Source organism: Molossus molossus, unplaced genomic scaffold, assembly GCF_014108415.1.
Source record: "Molossus molossus isolate mMolMol1 unplaced genomic scaffold, mMolMol1.p scaffold_m16_p_14, whole genome shotgun sequence".
NCBI lineage: Eukaryota > Metazoa > Chordata > Mammalia > Chiroptera > Molossidae > Molossus > Molossus molossus.
This window is the reverse complement of record NW_023425349.1, coordinates 71,206,262-71,225,437: the sequence shown is the minus strand read 5'-3', so window position 1 is coordinate 71,225,437 and position 19,176 is coordinate 71,206,262. Positions and strand designations below refer to the sequence as shown.

Sequence of the window (19,176 nt, the reverse complement as noted above, 5' to 3'; positions counted from 1 at the left end):
GTGTCTGGAGACATTTAGAATTATTGTGACCTGGGCATGTTTGCGTGTGTCTGTGTGTGTGTGTGGGGGGGGTCACCAGCATGTAGTGGGTAGAAGCCAGAAATGCTGCTCCACATCCTACAATGCACAGGACAGCCCTCACAAGAAATAATTTTCCAGTCCAAAATAGTAAGTAGTGCCAAGGTTGAGAAATCGAATACTGAACAAAAATTCCTAGCTGAGCTTTCAGCTTACTGGGGCAAAGTATTAAACCTTCCTGAATTCCTTTTGGAAATGAAAAGGGAGTATTTCTTACTGCTTTAGGATGGTATCAGTTGAGCCAAGAAAATATATTCTGTTGTTTTTGTTTATATATTTTTTCCACATAATTATGTACGAATTTTTGAAAAGTAAGAATGGTTTTATAAAGAAAAAAGTAAAACACATAATCCCAGCACTCACTTGTACATTTCTTTCCAGATTGGAAATGCCAGGGAACAGAAAGGTTAATCCATCGGAATATCCTCTTTAGAGAAACCAACTGAGAGACAGTGGAATTTTTCCTGGGCTTTCATCCTGCTTATATTATCTTTTCCAAGGCCCTTATCTTTCAAATAATACTACCATCACACAAAGTTTAGGTCATTTTATCATAAAATGATTATTTAGACTATATACATCTTAGTAGAATTCCCACCATCAGGAATTCTTATTGAAATTTGAGTAGTGTGAAGAAAATTTTCATGAGATTCTTTTTTAGAATTTATTTTTGGTGGGTATGTATGAATAACTTAGAGATTTTTATTTAGTACTTATAATCATGGTAGGTTTCACTAATAAATTATTTTGTAACTTTCCAGTCTGAATCTAGAGTTTAATTTTTACTTTCGGGATGAATTTTTAGTTGATAATAAGATCTAAAAAAACAATGGAGAGAAAAGACCAGATATTCTAACCACCACACAATAGTATCCCTGAACTTCAAAAGCCCCAGGAGGGTGCAGCTGGAGAATGCTATATTTTCTGTCCTCTTAGTGAGCTAAATTTGGTTTGGCAAAGAATTTTTAGGAGTAAATAAGGCTCTGTGAGTAAAACTTTGCAGGTTTCGCCAAAGAAAACAGACTGGAGATTTGATGACTCTCTTTGATTTATTAGTGCCATATGCAGGGCCTTTTGATCTTCAGGATTCAGTAAACCAAGGAATTGATATTTATCAGAACTCCGTCACATGGGAAGAAATCTTAATTTGCCTGTCATGTTGACACTACTGTAATCATCCAACACCTGCATCTGATTGATGATAACTGTGTTAGAGTATATCAAACTATAATGATAGGTAGACATGAACATTAAAACAAGTTTTGGGGTAGCATTAACATTGGGAATAATCTCATTTCTCAAGCACATCAGATTTGCTTACTTCATCATACATAGCAGGTCCTCCAATAATGTTGTTCCCTTCAACATTGTTTTGTTATAATGTTGATAAGATACTGTAACAACGTTAACTCTTGTTTATACAATTTGCCTATGGTAAAATTGGTTTTGTTATACATCATTTTGCTTAAAGTCACAGGACCTATTGACGACGTAAGTGAGGACTTATTGTATAACAAAACCTCTTACTAGGAGTGCAGGAACGGCATGTAGTAATTGTGGTTTTTAAAGAAAAAAAGGAAATAACTTGACATTGATGATACTACATGAGCAGATGTTATATAATAAAGACCACTTCCAATCTTAATTTGTCAGACAACATAAAGGAGTTTCAATTAAGTTTCAGGTTTCAGCCCACTTCTGAATTCCCTTGTAGTACTTATGTAAAGTATCAGAAACCACAGGACAAATATTTCTGCCATAAAGCCATCAGAATCCATCTGTTTTTTGTCTTTTCACTACTAAGACAAGTTAACATATGACAGAAGTATATATGTCTATAAAATTGAGAATGAAATATCAAGAACAGTACAATGGTATTAGTGTGTTCTTTAAATGGGTCTTTTTCTTCAGACTCTTGGGGCACACACTTTTTTGCAGGAGGAAAAACTTCTGGGTCTCAGTGTGTTGGATGCCCTACATCATAAGTTTCACTTTCATTTTTCTATGAATTCTTCATTGTTACTTAACCAGGCATTTTGTAATTTTTGTACTTAGATTATCACTTTTTAATTCTCTTCTCTGTTTGTATAGAAGTCCTTTCTAGAACGTCTTACACGTCAGGCATTAATTAGGGCATTTTGTCAGGTCCCTCCTTTAAGACTAGTTTGAGGGGGAAAAATAAATTTTGAATCAGTCTAAAATTGGTTGCCCTATTTCTTGAAGTGTCAAATGTATTTTAGGGAAGACTGTATCATAGAGGGGGAGGGTAAACAAGCCAAATGGACTCAGACCTGACTTTTCTTACATCATACTTTCTGTTATTCTTACTGATGATAATAGTAGCTATTTAGTCATCATTTGCTCCATACTCTGTTCTAAATGCTTATTTGCATTATCTATATTCTCATAGAAACTATATGAATTATTACTGGTATTAATTTCATTTTCCTACTTAAGACATGAAGAAATTAGACATAATGTTATTTGGCTAAGGTCACACTGCCAGAAAGTGGTGGAATTGGGATTCAAATCAGACCTGATGTTTCTAAAACCTGCACCTGGACTCATTTTATTATTCCATTATTTCCACCTTTACCCTTAAATTGAGTTTTCAAAATATTTGACATTTAGATTTGAGTACAAAGTTCATGTTAAAAGTAAAAAATAATTATTTTTAAACCTTGTTTTGCCATTTTTAAAATAACCTATCCCTCTATCGTGGAACATGTGGTTTTCGGCATCTCACTAACACATCTTAATATATATGAATCTTATTAATATGTACATATATGTTTACTGAAAATGTGACTGGAGCCCCAGTAATGAATAGGAGGAGCTTAAAGTTCATGTTTGGCATCTCCGTCTTTTAACTCGACTACTCTTTATTTGCATAAGAAAACGTGACCCGAATGACTTTACCCTGTTTATGGAATAGGTATGCTATTGCTGATAGGATGGACAGGTCTTACAGTCAGAATGCTCATAAGATAATCTGATCCTGGAACCTTTACATGGTTATTTATTTTCTGTGTGCTTCATGAAACTCTGTAGGCTAGAGCAGGGAGTTTACTCAGCTGACTTAAGTTGATAAGTCAGACTTACTTTAGGGAAATGTTCTGGAATACTAAAGCATTGTAATTCAAGATCTGGGAATCCTAGAGAGATAGTTAAGTGTTTGACATCTGATCTCTGTAACAGAATGTATGCTTAACCACACATACGGGCATATCAGATGGAAGAAGCTTGTTTCTGAAACAGTTCGGGGTGGATGTTTGCTTCTGATTAGCCTGTGGGTGTGTGGTGGATGAATGAGCAATTGGGAAGTCATGACCATGTGTTTGCTGTCATTTAAACTGTCAATCTAATCTAAATATACATGTGGGTGCCTAAGGAGACGTCTTTCTTTTCAAGAGGATCCTTCTTAACAGCTCTCAGCTCCCTACCGACAAACATGAACTTTGGGGCACTTCTGTTTTCCTGAGGGCTACTCTGTTTTCTTTTAAATAAGGTGAGGAGGACTTGTTTGCTTGCTGTATGTCTGATTTTTGAGGGCCCGATGAATGTAAAGTTTATTTACTGTAAGCAGTAACGTCATAGGAAGGACAGCGTCTATGATGAGAGGTGGAGGGTGGTGAAAGACACAGTTTCAGGAAAAGACACAGAAGAACTCAGGAAAACTTTACCCATTTTAGATCACGATTTACATGTAACATGTTTTAAACTGTCATTTAAAAATTAGAGGAAATGTTTATAGAAGAGGAGATATGGCTTTATAATACCTCAGTGGAGCCCGAGTGAGTTTTTCTTCCCCTCAGTCTTGTAAAGCAGAAAAAAAGATACCCCTTTTCTCTGACTTCAAAGCACTGCGTCGTATTTCATCTACCTGGGAATTATTGAAATACATATGAAAGAAAAGGAAGTCTTTTCTATTTATGGTTGTTGTATTATACACTACCTTTTATTTTCTGAGAGACACTAAAGATTAGACTTCTAAATATCTTACTAATCTCAAATGAATCTTTTCATGCAGGAAAGAATAACACTGTTTCATTTTGTCATAATTATATAGCTGATTATATTTTGAAAAGCCATATATCCAAAGTGTTTTTCTTTCCCCATTCTCATAGTTTTAGATGTTTACATCTTATTGATGTAAAATTTAACTTACTAAAAAAATAACAACACCTTTGTCATCTAACCACTAGAGTATTTGAAAAAAAAAAAATCAGTTACCGCTAAATTGCACATTAAAATGTTGTTTCTTTAATATTTTTGATAATTCTATAGAGAGACTATATTATTTTCTAAAAATTATCACTGTCAATTCATACACACATACATGTATTTACTTTTTAATATACTTAATATTTATACTCTGTGCCTGTTTTAATAAAATTTGGCTTATAGATGAATACACGTGACAAATATAAACTGAGACAAGTATGTGACAACGTGTAAAGAACATAGCACTCATACAGAGTGAGGCTGATTTTACACGTGGGCAGTCGGGTCTACCATTTTGTTCCCTAGAGAAAGAGAGAGTTGCATAGTCTTATCATGGCAAAGCATGCAAATTCACTGGGAGAAATAAGTTTTCTTGGAACTATATTCAAGGAAAATTTATCATACAGATCTGTAAATTAAATGTAATCACTTGATGTCCAAGTAGTTAATGTTATATGTAAATGGACAAAGTAATTTCATGGAAATACCAATCTCAATAAAACTGTTTTCCTCATGGACCAAAACGTATTGTTTTTACCCAGACATGGAAATATCCAAAGGCATAAGAAACTTTTTTTTTTTGCACAACATTTCTTTTTAAAATGTTTTCCTTCCAGAATAATTTCAGAGAAAACAGAAATTGACCATTTGTCCCAGGAAGAGTCATATTTAGTAAATTCTATTCTAGAGCAATAAGGTGGAGCCTTAGTTCTCCTTCAAAACTAGTCTCCCCTCTTCTCTCTCTACCCCCTTCTCTCTCTCCCCTGCCCCATTGCTCAGCCACACACTCAGAGAATTGTGCAATTTACTCAGGTAATCAGGAAACCCATGTGAATAATAATTTCAGTGTTTCTAGTTTTCCTTGAGATTTTTTATTTATAAGAAAATACCACTTTCCAGACTAATTTGACTTTCAGGTTTCTAACAGCCGGCTGGTAAAGAGGACATGATCTATTACACATTTCACATTGTTCATGAGATAAAAACCAATCTCTTAGGAGATGGTTGAGTCAAATGCAATTAAGTGCAAAGAAGAATCTGTGTGTTTTCTCCTTGCTTTTCAGCACATAGTCTTTTAAATGTAGTGAATAAAAATGTAATAAGTAAGCTTTGCTATGTAGAAAGATATTCAAATGCCATATTATAAACTAAATGTTCCAAGAATTTTAAATATAATGTATATATTTGAAACAGTTATACTCATGTGTATAGCAAGATTTGTGGAATTGAGCTTTTCCTGAATAATGATTTTATGAGTAGAAAATGCTCTTGTTCCATGAAGATTAAAAACAAGTTTAGGCCTTGAAATCAATTCTTGAAATATTGAAATTGAACGAGTTTCTGAGGATCAATTCAGAAACAGTTCCAAACCATCCTCTAAGAAGGCTATAAATCATTTGTGCTGTTGCTCTAATTGAACAGCGTGCATCTGAACCCTCATAAACTTGTCTGTAAGGAAGAGAAAACTGAGGAAAGCAAGGAAGAGGCCGAGGAGAAGACCTTTAGCCGGTGCTGCCCTAAGCTGCCATTATTGAAGGACATTCTTTGAGCTAATTTCAGTCCCATAAAAAAAAAAAAAAAAAAAAAAATCTATTTAGTGATTAGTAACCAGTGGATAAGAGCAGAAAGCCCAAGTGAATAAAGGCCATAAATACTGAAGTCCTTGGGATAACAGCCTGTAAAACTGTCAGAAAGCATTGCTTAAGTGACAAAAGATAGCCCCAAGTAACAAAAAGTGTTCGCTCACTAGGCAATACTCCATATTCATGGACAGAAGACATAATTTAGTTTTCTTCAAAAATAGAGGTTCTTCTCAAATCCAGTACCTGCCCTACTTTATTTACTTGTTTTGTTTTGGATGGTGTCTGTTTGGTTTAATTTGTGGTTGATTGCATTTTCTAGTAGGAATTATGAGGCATGTTCAAAGATAGCTAGCTATGTTTCCAAAAGTAGAACTGTGATTACTGAAACTTCTGTTTCAATCCATCAAAATCTACTTACTTGCTAGGAATGTTTAGCCTAACTAGAGTGAGTGGGTGAGTATGTGTGTGTATTTTTAAAAGGCAGATGGTTAGGAATTAGATGGTGACAAGTGCCTTTCTCTTTAAATTAAAGTCTAGAGTTCACGATTCTTAAATATTTCTCCCTAAGGCAAAAATAAATTAAGTAAATAAAAACAGAATGTAAGTCTATATTATAAACTATTTTGTTAGTACTGCTCAATATTGATATAACAAATGACTGAAGTCTTACCAGCCAGTACTTGAAATTTGTTTTCAGGCTTAGCGAAAATTCAAGATGATGGAATTGAAGGTTTTTTTCCTAAACTCTATTGTTCTGTGATGACGATTTTGTGGCATTTGAATTACTGTGTTAGCAATCAAAATGGTATGTTCTGTAGTATAACCTTCATATCCCAAACGTGTGTTTTAGAGATGTGTCTTCAGTGTATTTGAAGTGTTGTGCTTCTTCAAGTTAGAGAATTTTATCCACTTATGAGTATTTGCTTTTCAGCACCCTGACTGTGAGAACTGGAGGTGTCGTTCACTTGAAGGGAGCAGATGTTAAAGGTTCCTGCCCCTGCCTCCCTAATCCCAAACACCCTTGAAGAAGAGAAACGTTCTATTACCCAAATAGGCATCTTTCTGATGGTGAGAAAAGGCGGTAAAAGGCAGTAAATCTGCCTTCTCATTATAAAGTACAACAATAGATTGATTTATGAAGAAAAGCAACTGTTAGGCTTATATAAGATGTGTGCATGGAAATGTAGGTTTCTTTAGAGCCCTATAAGCAGTAGTATTCCTCCTATTCTTGACAAGAATCTAATATTACTGATAGGGAGTATGTTGATTCTAAATACCACATTTTCAAAAGGGGTACATTGAGAACAAAACAAAAAAAAATCTGCCTCCTAACATTTTCACATGAGAACAGTCTCTTAAATGTGCTGTGTTTTTGCTATTTCGGTTGATTTTCATTAAAATAAAGGGACGTAAAACTGTTGGTTAGTACTTGACATTTTAAATAGAAGTGAATGTAAGTATAGCATATACAGATGTTAAGCTGCTTATAAAAATTTCGGTTTCACTTAATACTGGGTAATTTCAGCAAACACTATAAAATTGGAGTCTGAAAGAGAGCCACAGTAAAGACAATTTCAAATTGCGGGGGGTGGAGGGGGAGCAGGTCATATAAAGTATTTTGTGTGAGTTTTTTGTTTTAACATTTATGCACACTATAAAATCTTTTAAATAAGTTTAGTTATCTCTTAATAAGTAACTCTATTACAGTATTTCTATTTAACTTAAAAATTAAAATTTTAACCTCTAATCAATTTTGAGCATAAAATATTATAGAAATACAAAAATCAGATAGCCTCTGAGTAAGTTATAATACTACTGCCTTGCATACTTAGCCCATGTCACTCCAGAATTTGAAATCTATGTGATAGAATTAAGATTCGAGCAGGTAAATTATAGAACTAAAACTGATCATTGTCTATAGAGTTGATATAAAAACCCATCTCTCTTAGGAAACACGTACCCCCAATATATGTATATTTCCAAATGGTTTTAAAATCATAGTAACATATTATTAACAACAAAGTACATATAAAAATTTGAAAATTTAAAGGGAAAAGACAAAATAAATATAAATAAAGGTTCTATTATTTTATTTTACTCCTATGGATTATCTTACATACATCATGTGTATACTAGTGAATTTCAACTGTTGTTCCACAAGAATTTTTAAAACATGCAATACCTGACTATATAGTCAGGGGCATTGACCTCTTTTTCCTTAGATTGTCAAATAAAAAATGACCACAGCCAACCCAACAATAGCCATCCAGTGTGAATGAATTAAAATTATGACTACTTATTTTGTCAGATTGGCAAAAAATACATTTTTTTGTAGTAATTAGTTTATGTGTGCCATGAGATGAAAAAGGTTGAACATTGCTGGTATATATCCATACCCAAGGAACTTTGGAGTGGCCTGATCTAGAAGAAAGGGTTCAAGTATATTATCTGGAAAATGTACTGTTATTCTAATTAGTAAGATAGAAGGCTTATAAAGAAATAATCCTTGCAGCTATTGATAGTCTTTATTTTATAGACTGATAATGAGAAATGTTGCATTTTTGACCTGGTGATGATTGGACAGTTTTAAATCAACACTTCTTTCCCAGTGGATTTTGGTCATTTTGGAAGCCAAAGTACCATGGAAATAGGTTTTAGCAATTTAAAAAAAATGAACTCTTGATGCTGCTGCTATGACAGTAAATCTAAGCTTCACATTTAATGAGGAAAATTCTCTAAGATTGTCAAAAGATTAAAATTAATAAAACTTCTTGACATTTGTATAAGTCTACAAAGATTCCATTGGTGTCAATCAAATGGTCTATCATCATTTTAAAGTAAGCCTTTTTTTTTTTTTTTTTTTTAAAGGGGACAGTGCACTTCTAGGAATATACCCTAAGAAACCTGAAACACCAATCAGAAAGAATATATGTACCCCCATGTTTGTAGCAGCACTATTTACAATAGCTAAGATCTGGAAACAGCCCAAGTGTCCATCAGTAGACGAATGGATAAAAAAGCTGTGGTACATATATACAATGGAGTACTATGTAGCTGGAAGAAAGAAAGATCTCTTATCCTTTGAGACGACATGGAGGGACCTGGAAAGTATTATCCTAAGAGAAACAAGCCAAACAGAGAAAGACAAGTATCATATGATCTCACTTATTTGTGGAATATAATGAACATAACAGTCTGAGGAATGGGGTAGTCCCAGAGAGTGGAAGTGGGGTACAGACTGACAGTCCCCAGAAGAGGGGGTGGTGGGGGAGAGATAAACCACACAACTTATATGCATGTGTGCATGAACAATGGACATGGACAACAAAGCTGGGGACAGGGCGGGGAGGGGGGGAGGGGGGAATCAGTGGGGGAAAAAGAAACATCTATAACAAAAAAAATTAATTAATTAAAAATAATTTAAAAAAAGGGGACAGGGCAGAGAGGGAGGGGAAGAGGGGAATCAGTGGGGGGAAAAGGAGAAACATCTGTAACAAAAATTAATTAATTAAAAAAAGAAGGGGGGGACAGGGCAGGGAGGGGCGAGGGGAAATCAGTGGTGGAAAAAGGAGAAACATCTGTAACAAAAATAAATTAATTAATTAATTTAAAAAATTTAAAAAATGGCCTTAAGTTAATAAGGAAATATAGTTAAATAGCTTCTCAAGATGATCTTTTCAGGTGTACCTATGTTTTTGTTCATTTCAATTAATTACCACCTTTATGATATCCTAAATTAATTATATTTAATTTACTTTAATATTTAAAATTTTATAATCCAAAACTGAGAGCATAACCACATATATTGTACTTTTTCAGACTTTGTTCAATTCAATACTGCCCTAATAGAGAGAATACATAATACTTTTCTATTATTTCAAGCTTTTTGTACTCTGCACAGGTGGGTTATTTCATGAGTAACTGAATAGTTGTTCTGACGATACTTTCAGGATCCTATTGTTAACTGATGAGCAATGGTGTTTTGGTGTTCAATGATCTGTTCCAATAACAGTTAATTATGGGGCTATTCTATCAGGAAACTTTTTTCTATTTCTCTTTTGTATAGTAATGTTATAGCTCAAAACCCTTTCACTTGTTACTTTTTACCTTCTCTACTGTCAACCCTCGAAATACATAATAATGGCCAATTCTGAAACTCAACTTTTATGCACACAGTCTTTGCTTAAGGAATAGTAACATGCTTATAGGTGGTGCAACTGTAAATGGTCTGTTTCCAAGTGATTTTTCATTCCTAAAGCTCTTAACAAGGGAGTGATTTTATAATACATCTGTCACATACACCATCTTGCAACACTGGATATTTTGAAAGATTACTTGTTCTGGCCACAGTAGTCAGTAGCAGCCTTCAAAGTACAACTAGTGATGAGAGATAAAAGACTTGAGGCTCTTCTGTTAAAAGAGAGGAAACTAAAAGAAAATTATAGCCATTCCTAAGTGTGGAAAAAAAGTCTTATGGAAAGATTTATAGACCCTTGTTCCCCAAGGCCATTTCGTTTCCTAATGGGATTTTATGTTCTCAGACAGGGAGTGATGGGTACAAATGATGACAACATTTAATAATAGTGAAGATGACACTAATAACAAAGAAAGCAAATGAATTTGTAAAAACAGAGGTGCCTCAATGTAAAGCCAATTATCTCAGCATCCTGGATGATTTTGTCTGTAAATTGAAAACACAACAAATAAGGAGGGCCTTTCCTGTTTTGATAACAGTAGAGAAGGGTAATTCTCTGCTCTGTTACCAGAAAATGACACGCATAAAAATAACTTTTGATAATATAAGGGCTCAAGAGGCTAAATATAATTCTAATTTAACATTACGTTCATCCAAATTGTCATCGTACAAATAGAGAGGATTTGCCAAAGAGAGATGTGTCTTCCCTGTGGTCACAGTTAGGTAACTGTCCAGCACTAAAGGTCGCAATTTCCTATTCCAGTGTCCTTTCCCCATTTCAACTTGTTTTCAAAGAAAGAGCTGTTGTCAGATATTGAAAGCATTGATCTATTATTTGTTCCTGGAGGTTATCGGAATTATATGGAGGAGTTGTGGAAAGAGAGTAGCTGGCCTTTGAAGGCAAATAAAATAAATGATTGCAGTGTGTTGCCCGTTGGGTCTGTCAGTCCTCTTGATCAGTGCCGGTGTCAAGAGGATTAGGACCAGTTCAGAGGAGAAGCTTTCTTGCTTTTATAAACAAAACTGTCGAACTAGGGATGTGACAAGCCAGGATCATTGCAGTATCAATTGGACAAATGTTAGAAGCAACTGATACAGACACATTCAGACCCAAGGATGAGGTACTTTGTTTCACTACTGGTTTGCATTGGGTGCCCATCACAAGATGTCTGTTATGGGTGGTGGGATATTCAGTACATCTTTCACAGTGACACACAGAACCTTGTTTCCTGACATTAGTGTTATAAATTACTGTTAGTGTGTTCAGAACTGCTTTAAATTAATGGCACTATTTCAAAGTTAAAATGTACAGTATAGAAAGAGCACTGGATTACAAGTTAGAAAACTTGATTCTAATGCACCTAAATGTTATCCATTAATCACTTCATCTTATTGTACTGCAGTTTCATCATCAGTAGAATGGGTAGAATCAGTAGAATGGGCAGTGTCCTGCTGCTTAGTCAGCTTGGGCTGCTATAGCAAAATACCATAGACTGGGTGGTTTAAACAATAGGAGTTTATTTCTTACAGTTCTGAAGGCTGGGAAGCCTATGATCAGGATCAGTGCTGGCTGATTTGGTACCCCTGTGTGGATTCATTTTTGGCATACCACTGGCTGCCTCCTCACTGTGTCCTCACATGGGAGGGGCAAGAGAGGGAGCAAGCTCTCTAGTGTCTCTTCTAAATAAGGGTGCTAATCCCATCATGAAGGACCCGCCCTCATGACCTCATCCAAACCTAGTTACCTCCCCAAAGCCCAGTCTCCAAATATCATCACCTGGAGGTAAGGACTTCAACATATGAATTTTGGAAGGACACAATTCAATCTATAACACTTTCCTTGCTCACAGTAGTGCAAATGAAACAAGGAATATGATGGAGCTACACAAAGATACATTAAGAGATTAGAATTATTGCCCTGGCCGGTTTGGCTCAGCGGTTAGCACATCAGCCCATAGACCAGAGAGGCCCAGGTTTGGTTCCCGCTAAGGGCATGTACCTCGGTTGCAGTTTGTCCCGGAGTCAGTCATTGTGTCTCTCTCATGTTGATGTTTCTCTCTCTCTCCTCCTCCCTCTTTCTTCCTCCCTCTTTCCCTCCTGCTCTATCTGAAGATAAATGCAAAGAAAAGTGTCCTCAGGTGAGGATAAAAAACAACAAAAAAAAGAGATTAGAATTATTGACAGATATTTGTCCAATCTTTTTTTCATATATTTTCGTGTATAATAAAGTTTTGTATTTTTAGCGTGTTTATTTTGAAGCGGTTATTGTAAAATGAAAATAAAAGTTCTCATTTCTCACCTTTTAACAGTTCATTCTTGCATTGCTCTTTTCAGATTAACTTAACCTAAGTGTTATTTTATAACTTTTCAATAATTGTTTATTTGCTTAACTTCAACCTTAACCTTTTATTGACATAGTTCTCACAATACATTACCTATTAATGGGAATCGGTAACTAGAGCGCATTTATATAAAGAACATTTTCCACAATTGTTTAGAATAGATGTTCTGTGCCATTTTTCTTTACAATTAATTGTATTTTTTAAAGTTGAGTTGGATTATCTTAAGTTTTTTAGAGAAGAGAAACTAAATGAGGTAGCCTTTTTTTAGTTTTATTGAGATATAGTTAGTTGACTTATAACATATTCAAGTTATAACAATGATTTGATATACGTATATGTTGTGAAATGATTGCCACAATAAGTTTAGTTAACATTTATCAGTCTTTAAAGTGACATTTTTATGCTAAGTAAAAAAAAAAAGTGTCAGATGATTATAATTTTTAATAAAGGACAGACTAAACTGACCAGAACCTAGTACTTCAGTCAGTCATGAAAACTGAACAGAAAAGTAAATAAAGTGTACTATATTTGTGTTTCCTTCTCTGAGTAGTACTCATTCTTGACACAGTCTCTCTGGATATTTGTGCAAAGAAAAGATCGTCTTTATTGCATTTTTTTTCCTAAATGAGGTATAAATTTTATGGAAAAAAAGGAGCAGTGTGTCTAAAATAATTTGTTTTACTTGTTATACTGTATTCTCCTCTTTCTCCTGATGAAAGGTACATATTATTCTCCTCCCTTTTTAATTTCGATTGTTCTAAAGATCAAGCTGAAATTCTGTTTATAAATATAGTTGCTTATTAGAAAAGATGGACCGACTTCTGTCTTCTGGTTATCTGTGGAGGAAGTGTGCTACATACTGTTGAAGATTGCATTGCAAACCTTGGAGGCTCATTGTTCTGGTAGTAAAGATACACCTTGTTTTAGGCCACAGAGGAGTTTGATCTATTGTAAATAATAGTAGCAACCAAATGTTGGTTGGCTATTGATAACAACAGAGAGCCAGGAGTTTTTACTTTGCTATATCAGTTTAACACTTCTACATAGGTTCAGTGCCCTCATTCTGTGAGGAAACGGGTGCTAAGCAGTCTTCCCAAAATCATACTAGCCAGTGATGGAATTTGAGGTTCTTAAGCCTATACTTTTGCCGCTGGAGCACACCAGTTAAAGAAACTTCATGTCTAATGTTTGATTTACTCAGTAGATCAGTTAAGTGTGTGCTTCGGGCATCAGCAAGAAGATACAAAACTTCTTTTTTTTTTAAGCAGGGAGAATTTTGATATTTCAAAAGCAAGTATCAAAGTAGGGGGAAAATCAAACCTCACTGAAATTCCCTACACTTAGATTTTGGCACATACACACATAGGGAAAAAGGATACCATAGTCTTTTCAATCCTTAGGGCCTTCAAAGATGTTAATCTAACCGTGTTTATGTGAATATTTTTTGTAAAGCAAATAATCTTTCCTAGTTTATGTAATCATCCTTGATTTGTGTTTTTGGAGGATAAATCAGATCTTGTACAAAACAAAATACAGACTTCACTTAAAGTGAGCTACGGCTCTGTTTTGTTGGGCCGATCAAATGTAAGACTGCCGGCCTCATCTAGTATCAGAATGGCTTTTTGAGCAGTTAACATTTGAATTCTATTGTGGTCTCTTAAGTTAGTTTGAAGTCTGTCCACACGACATGATTGTACATACTTAATAAATGTTTTTATTGAGTGGTAGCTGTGTTCTATCAGGGTGCTTCCTTACAAAACGCTTTGAAGAATATGCAGGGATGCTATCTCTGGATAAATCAGTGTTTCCAATTTTTCGCATGATGCTTTTTCCCCCTCTTATGCCATCTTAAATTTAAGATCTGTTCAGAAACTTTTTTTTTTTTTTCATTTTGGGGGTGGGAGAGTGATTAACCTCACATCAGTGGTGTTCTACCTGGAATTCTCATTAATATCATTTGTTGAGCTTTTAAAATATAAACATGCCTGGACCCCTGCACCAGACATATTGGATCAGTCTCATGTATAGAATCCCTCCACTGGATTCTGATGATATCGATGGCTACAGTCTCTGGGTCCTGATCAATATTTGCTACAGTCTGGTTGGTCTTCAGAACGGCAGCATCAGCATCACCTGGGAACTTGTAAGAACTCCAGGTTCTCATTGTTTAGTGTGTCTTCTCTTGCCAACCTCCTCAAATGCTTTGTGAATGAGGCAGAGTGTGAACGGGAAATGTTGAATAAAAAGCCTTTTTCTCCTGTTAGGTTTTTTACTCTCTTTCAGTTTTGTAATGGTTAGCAACTGTGAAATTATTAACCTTATTGATGGTTAGGAAGCTGAAAGAAGGCTGCCTGCAGGTTTGGTTCTGCATTGGCACGATGCTTGACACAGATGGATCAAGTTTAGCGTGGGGCGGTAGGAGAGATGGCCACCATCCTCTCCTGTACCCTAATTAATGTCACTCCTAGCAAACAGCCCTGGCAGAATGGCTCCTTTAAGTCCAGTGCAACGTGTACTGTTCAGACAGGTCGGGAAACAGAGCTCTCTCCACTCACTCTAAGGAAACCTCTTTCTTGGCTCCTAAATGGTTTCCAGAGCTATCAAAATAATACCGTTTGCAGACACTTTTCATGGCTGAAAAGAGCAACTTGGAGAGGAAAAGGAGCACTGTGCAGACCACGGGAGAAATGTCTTGCAGCTGGGCATTGCACATAAATGCTAACTGAGCACCCTTTAAGTTGTGTAACTCACTGTTAAGCCTCGTGGTGGAAGAGCCACTCGACAGAAATGAAGAGTACCTCACACAGGCGTGTGTACTTGTAAACCAGCTCTTCTTTGTGGGCTGCAAACAACAATGTGTAGGACATTGTACTGCAAATATTAAGTAAATCTTGCGACGGTGAAGGGTTGGTGGGCCGCCTGCTGCTCATTAGAGATCCCGTCTGGCTCTTTTCCTGCAGAATGAGTGGTAGATTGCTGACACCTGTTTTCCCATCCAGCCTGAGGATGTGAAGTGTGCATTAGGAATGCCTGAAAGTGCTTCCTTGTGTCCCAGTCTGTGAGCTTGGTGTTGCCTGGAAAGGGGGGTGGGGGGTGCTTCAGTGCCGGGAGAAGAGATGAAAAAAATTCGTGGTGAGAAACTACAATATAAACAGAACTGAGATTTTCATCCTCATTTAGTGGTTTCTGATTGTGCTCTTAATTTGTCCTGCATGTGGCCCTGATAAACTTGGTCACCTACTGAGCAAAGTAAAAAGGTGTGTCCTGTACATGAGAAGACTTCAACTATTTCTTCAGTAACATGAGTATGGAGTTGAGACTATGAGCACATTAGAAATGGGATAGAAATGTCCCACGCTTACAACCACATTTATCAACCTTACTAAGTTATTTTAAAATAGATTCGGCCTTAACTATATAAATTTAAAGAGTGTTGATAATATGATCAGTTTCTTTGCATAATTCTGAACATGTATTTGCTCTTCCCCTCTTTACCTACTACAAGGTCTCAAAAACTGGCGGACAGTGGAACAGAGGGCCTAATGTGCTGCCTTCAGTCACAGATTGAGTGCTTGCTGCATGCAGTACATTTATGCTAAGTACGAGGGGTGAACAAAAAGCACAGGACAGGAACTCCACCCCCCACCCAATTATTCAAGTGGTGGCAGTCTACTAGAGAGAAATGACACATCAGAAGTAGCGTAATACTGCAGCATGTCTGATAAGCACAGAGATGATCTGTATTTTCAGTGGGGATGGAGAAGGAAGAGAACTGTGTTAGTTGGGTGGGTCAAAGAGGATGTGGCAGTTGTTCTGGATATTAAAGGATGAGGAGAAGTCACAGAGAGAGAGAGAATGGGGGGGGGGGGGTTATGATGTGCTTTCCCTGCATCAATAGGCTCTGTGGAATTAAAGCTTTTTTCTTTCTCTTAAGTAGCGGCATCATTTTCCCCCTGGCTCATTTGTGGGACCTGGCCAGGTCTCCTTGTGAACATTGGCCTCTGTTTGTGAACTGTGAATGAATGGGGTTAGGGTTGGGTCATGGCCTTGGACCAGAGTGAAATTAACTGGCTCATAATGTGATTGAACTAATGACCTTGGCCTCATTACCACTATGTTTTAACCAGTTGAATCAATCATACATTGCAGAAAGGGTAATCAAGGTATCGTTCAGAAAGAGATCTAGAGAGGAGTAAACATAGGAGTGAAGTCCAAGCCGGGTTCTTTCCTCATGCAACACCCAGGTATTCATCTCTTTGTCCTTGAGAGTATATTCTTGTTTCTGCATCTAGTAAAAATATGGTGGACAAGATGGAAAGGACACCTGATTCTCCTGTGTCAGTGCATTTCACATAATGCGATGTGTTGTCCTTGTGCAGCGTCAGGCTGCTTTTGCAGAGCACAATATTTTTGAACAGCAAGATTGTTTTTAATTCCAGATATGTAGTGTCCCATACATATATTGATGATGCCTTTCTCTTCTTTGAAGTCTGAACAGCCCAGTCCTGCCAGCTCCAGCTCCAGCTCCAGCTCCAGCTTCACGCCATCCCAGACGAGGCAACAAGGTATCAACATCTCCCAGGCAAACTAGGAGACATGTTTCTCATAAAACATCTTAATGAGTTGATTTATGGCCTATTTTCTCCTGTTTTATTATTTGAATGATAATTTGGCTTTTATGTAGTTGTATTTATTTCCCCCAGGAATGCACTTGAGTATTGTCCTGATGTATGAGGCCAGCCTCTAGAAATTCCTCTTTCTCCAGTCCCTGCCGTCAGAGCCCCATTTTACAAAAGGATTATAGACACAGCCCATTCCCGGGAGTTCCCAAAGGAAATATGATAGCAAAAGCTGGACTTGAGAGGCTTTGACATAGAGAGGTTTTTACTCTTCCCTCCTGGACATCTTTCATGTTATTTGTTTATTTTTCTACAGCTTAATAAACCTTTAAATTAAAAAAAAATTTTTTTAAGAAATTGAAACCAGAACATTAACTAAATATATTTTTCACTTTAATGTGTTGAAAACCTTTAAATATGGGGTCTTTTAAAAAAAAAATGTAAACATGAAAACTGAAGTAATATCAAGGAATAATTTGTTTTCAAGCATCATGTTGCACACTACCTTTTTCATTGACCACACTGAATTCCTGATGGCCTTGTATGTTTTGAAAAGGATTAAATTGTTGTATGTGTTTGGGCTAAGGCTAAGCTTCCAGGAAAAAATAAAAGACACTGATCACTGGGGCTATTCAGACTTCTTGTTCCACTGACTTCCAAGGGTATAAGCCCATGACAAAGGCAGAGAAATTTGGACTTTGAAGAATGTGAGATTGCAGAGTCAATACTTATTTTAGAACTGAGTAGGTGATAGCTCAGATTTTCCTATTAGATTAGACTTTTAGGACTTGCCTAATCCAGAATGAAAGTGCCTCTCTCACTTTCTTGATTGTCTTTACAATCTCATCAGGGAAGATTAAAAGTATCTGTCTTGTTTTCATTACATTAGGGTAGTAAAGTGAAAATAAGTCACACTAATGAGTTTTTCTATGGGTTTCTTTTTTTCAGTGTTGTTCAATTCTTGAATAAAATTAGTTATGACTTGATTTTATTCTTTCTTTCATCTAATACTGAGTACTCTCTTGAATTTTCTGGGCACCTGATTTATTGTATGGTCTTATTTATGTAAATATATGCTGGTGTTTGGCCAGGAATTTCTTCAAAAGTTAAATTGAAAATTGGTTACACAAAATTGTTGTAACTAGACCTTGTGTCCAAGATCAATATGAAGATCAGAGATCGGACTTTACACCCTGGAAATGAAATACTTTATAATCTGAACTTGACTGAAATGCTTGCTTGACCTGAAATTGACCTTGAAATAAAAGGAACAGCTAAACCTTAATAGATCAAAAACTACCACACAAAGGCAGCATTGCCAAGAACAAGTTACAACCACAGTGATTTATTAGTCTCAACTTTTCAATACATGGATTAACCTAACAAAACATTCAATTTACTAATAGATCTTTCTGTTTCTTTTAGTGGAAACTTTTTTTAGAGAAGAAAAATACATAGAAAAAGAAATCGTAGGAAATAGAATTTTTCTAGTGAACATTTTGGGGCATTATAGCAATAATAGTGTTTGGGCAAAGGTTTCATTCCAGAAACTACCAAATTTGTTTTGTAAATTGTGTAAACAACAGATATGATGATGGTTACTTTTAACCAGTTTTCATGCTGGTGAGCATCCCCCCGGGTCTAATACAGCTAAGTGTGTTGGAAGTAGTATGTTTGATTGCCTGTGGTTCACTGTCATTACTCAGGTCCTTTAAGGTCTATCATGAAAGATCTGCATTCCGATGACAATGAGGAGGAATCAGATGAGGCAGAGGAGAATGACAATGACTCAGAAATGGAGAGACCTGTAAATAGAGGAGGCAGCCGAAGTCGCAGGTGAGTGTCTTGGAAGGAAGAAGATTCCCTGTGATAGAATCATACCTTTGTACTAGACCTACCAGTGTAGCCACAGCCAAGGTGTGAAACACCAAACCAGTGGCAGTAATTGGTCACATTTGTTTTAAGTTGAGACACTTTGACATGCTTACACTCACCTCTACAGGGAACTAATCCCTTTTATCAGAATGGAGAAGTTTTTCATCTACAAATTTTATAGGGAAAAGTCCTATTAGAATTCCTTATTCTTGAAAGTATATGCCAAGGTGGCAGGCCTGGCTGCTGAAATAAACCCTGTT

The 19,176-nt window shown here is 36.1% G+C and overlaps 1 protein-coding gene across 2 annotated transcripts in view; it reads left to right on the top strand.

Annotated features, from left to right (window-relative positions):
• MLLT3 (MLLT3 super elongation complex subunit) overlaps positions 1-19,176 on the top strand; it is a 287,402-nt gene that overhangs the window by 249,700 nt on the left and 18,526 nt on the right. For both annotated transcript variants that reach the window (XM_036260333.1, XM_036260334.1), the window contains exons 6-7: positions 16,912-16,987; positions 18,748-18,877. In XM_036260333.1, coding sequence (XP_036116226.1) covers positions 16,912-16,987; positions 18,748-18,877 — 206 coding nt within the window. The remainder of the gene's footprint in view (positions 1-16,911; positions 16,988-18,747; positions 18,878-19,176) is intronic.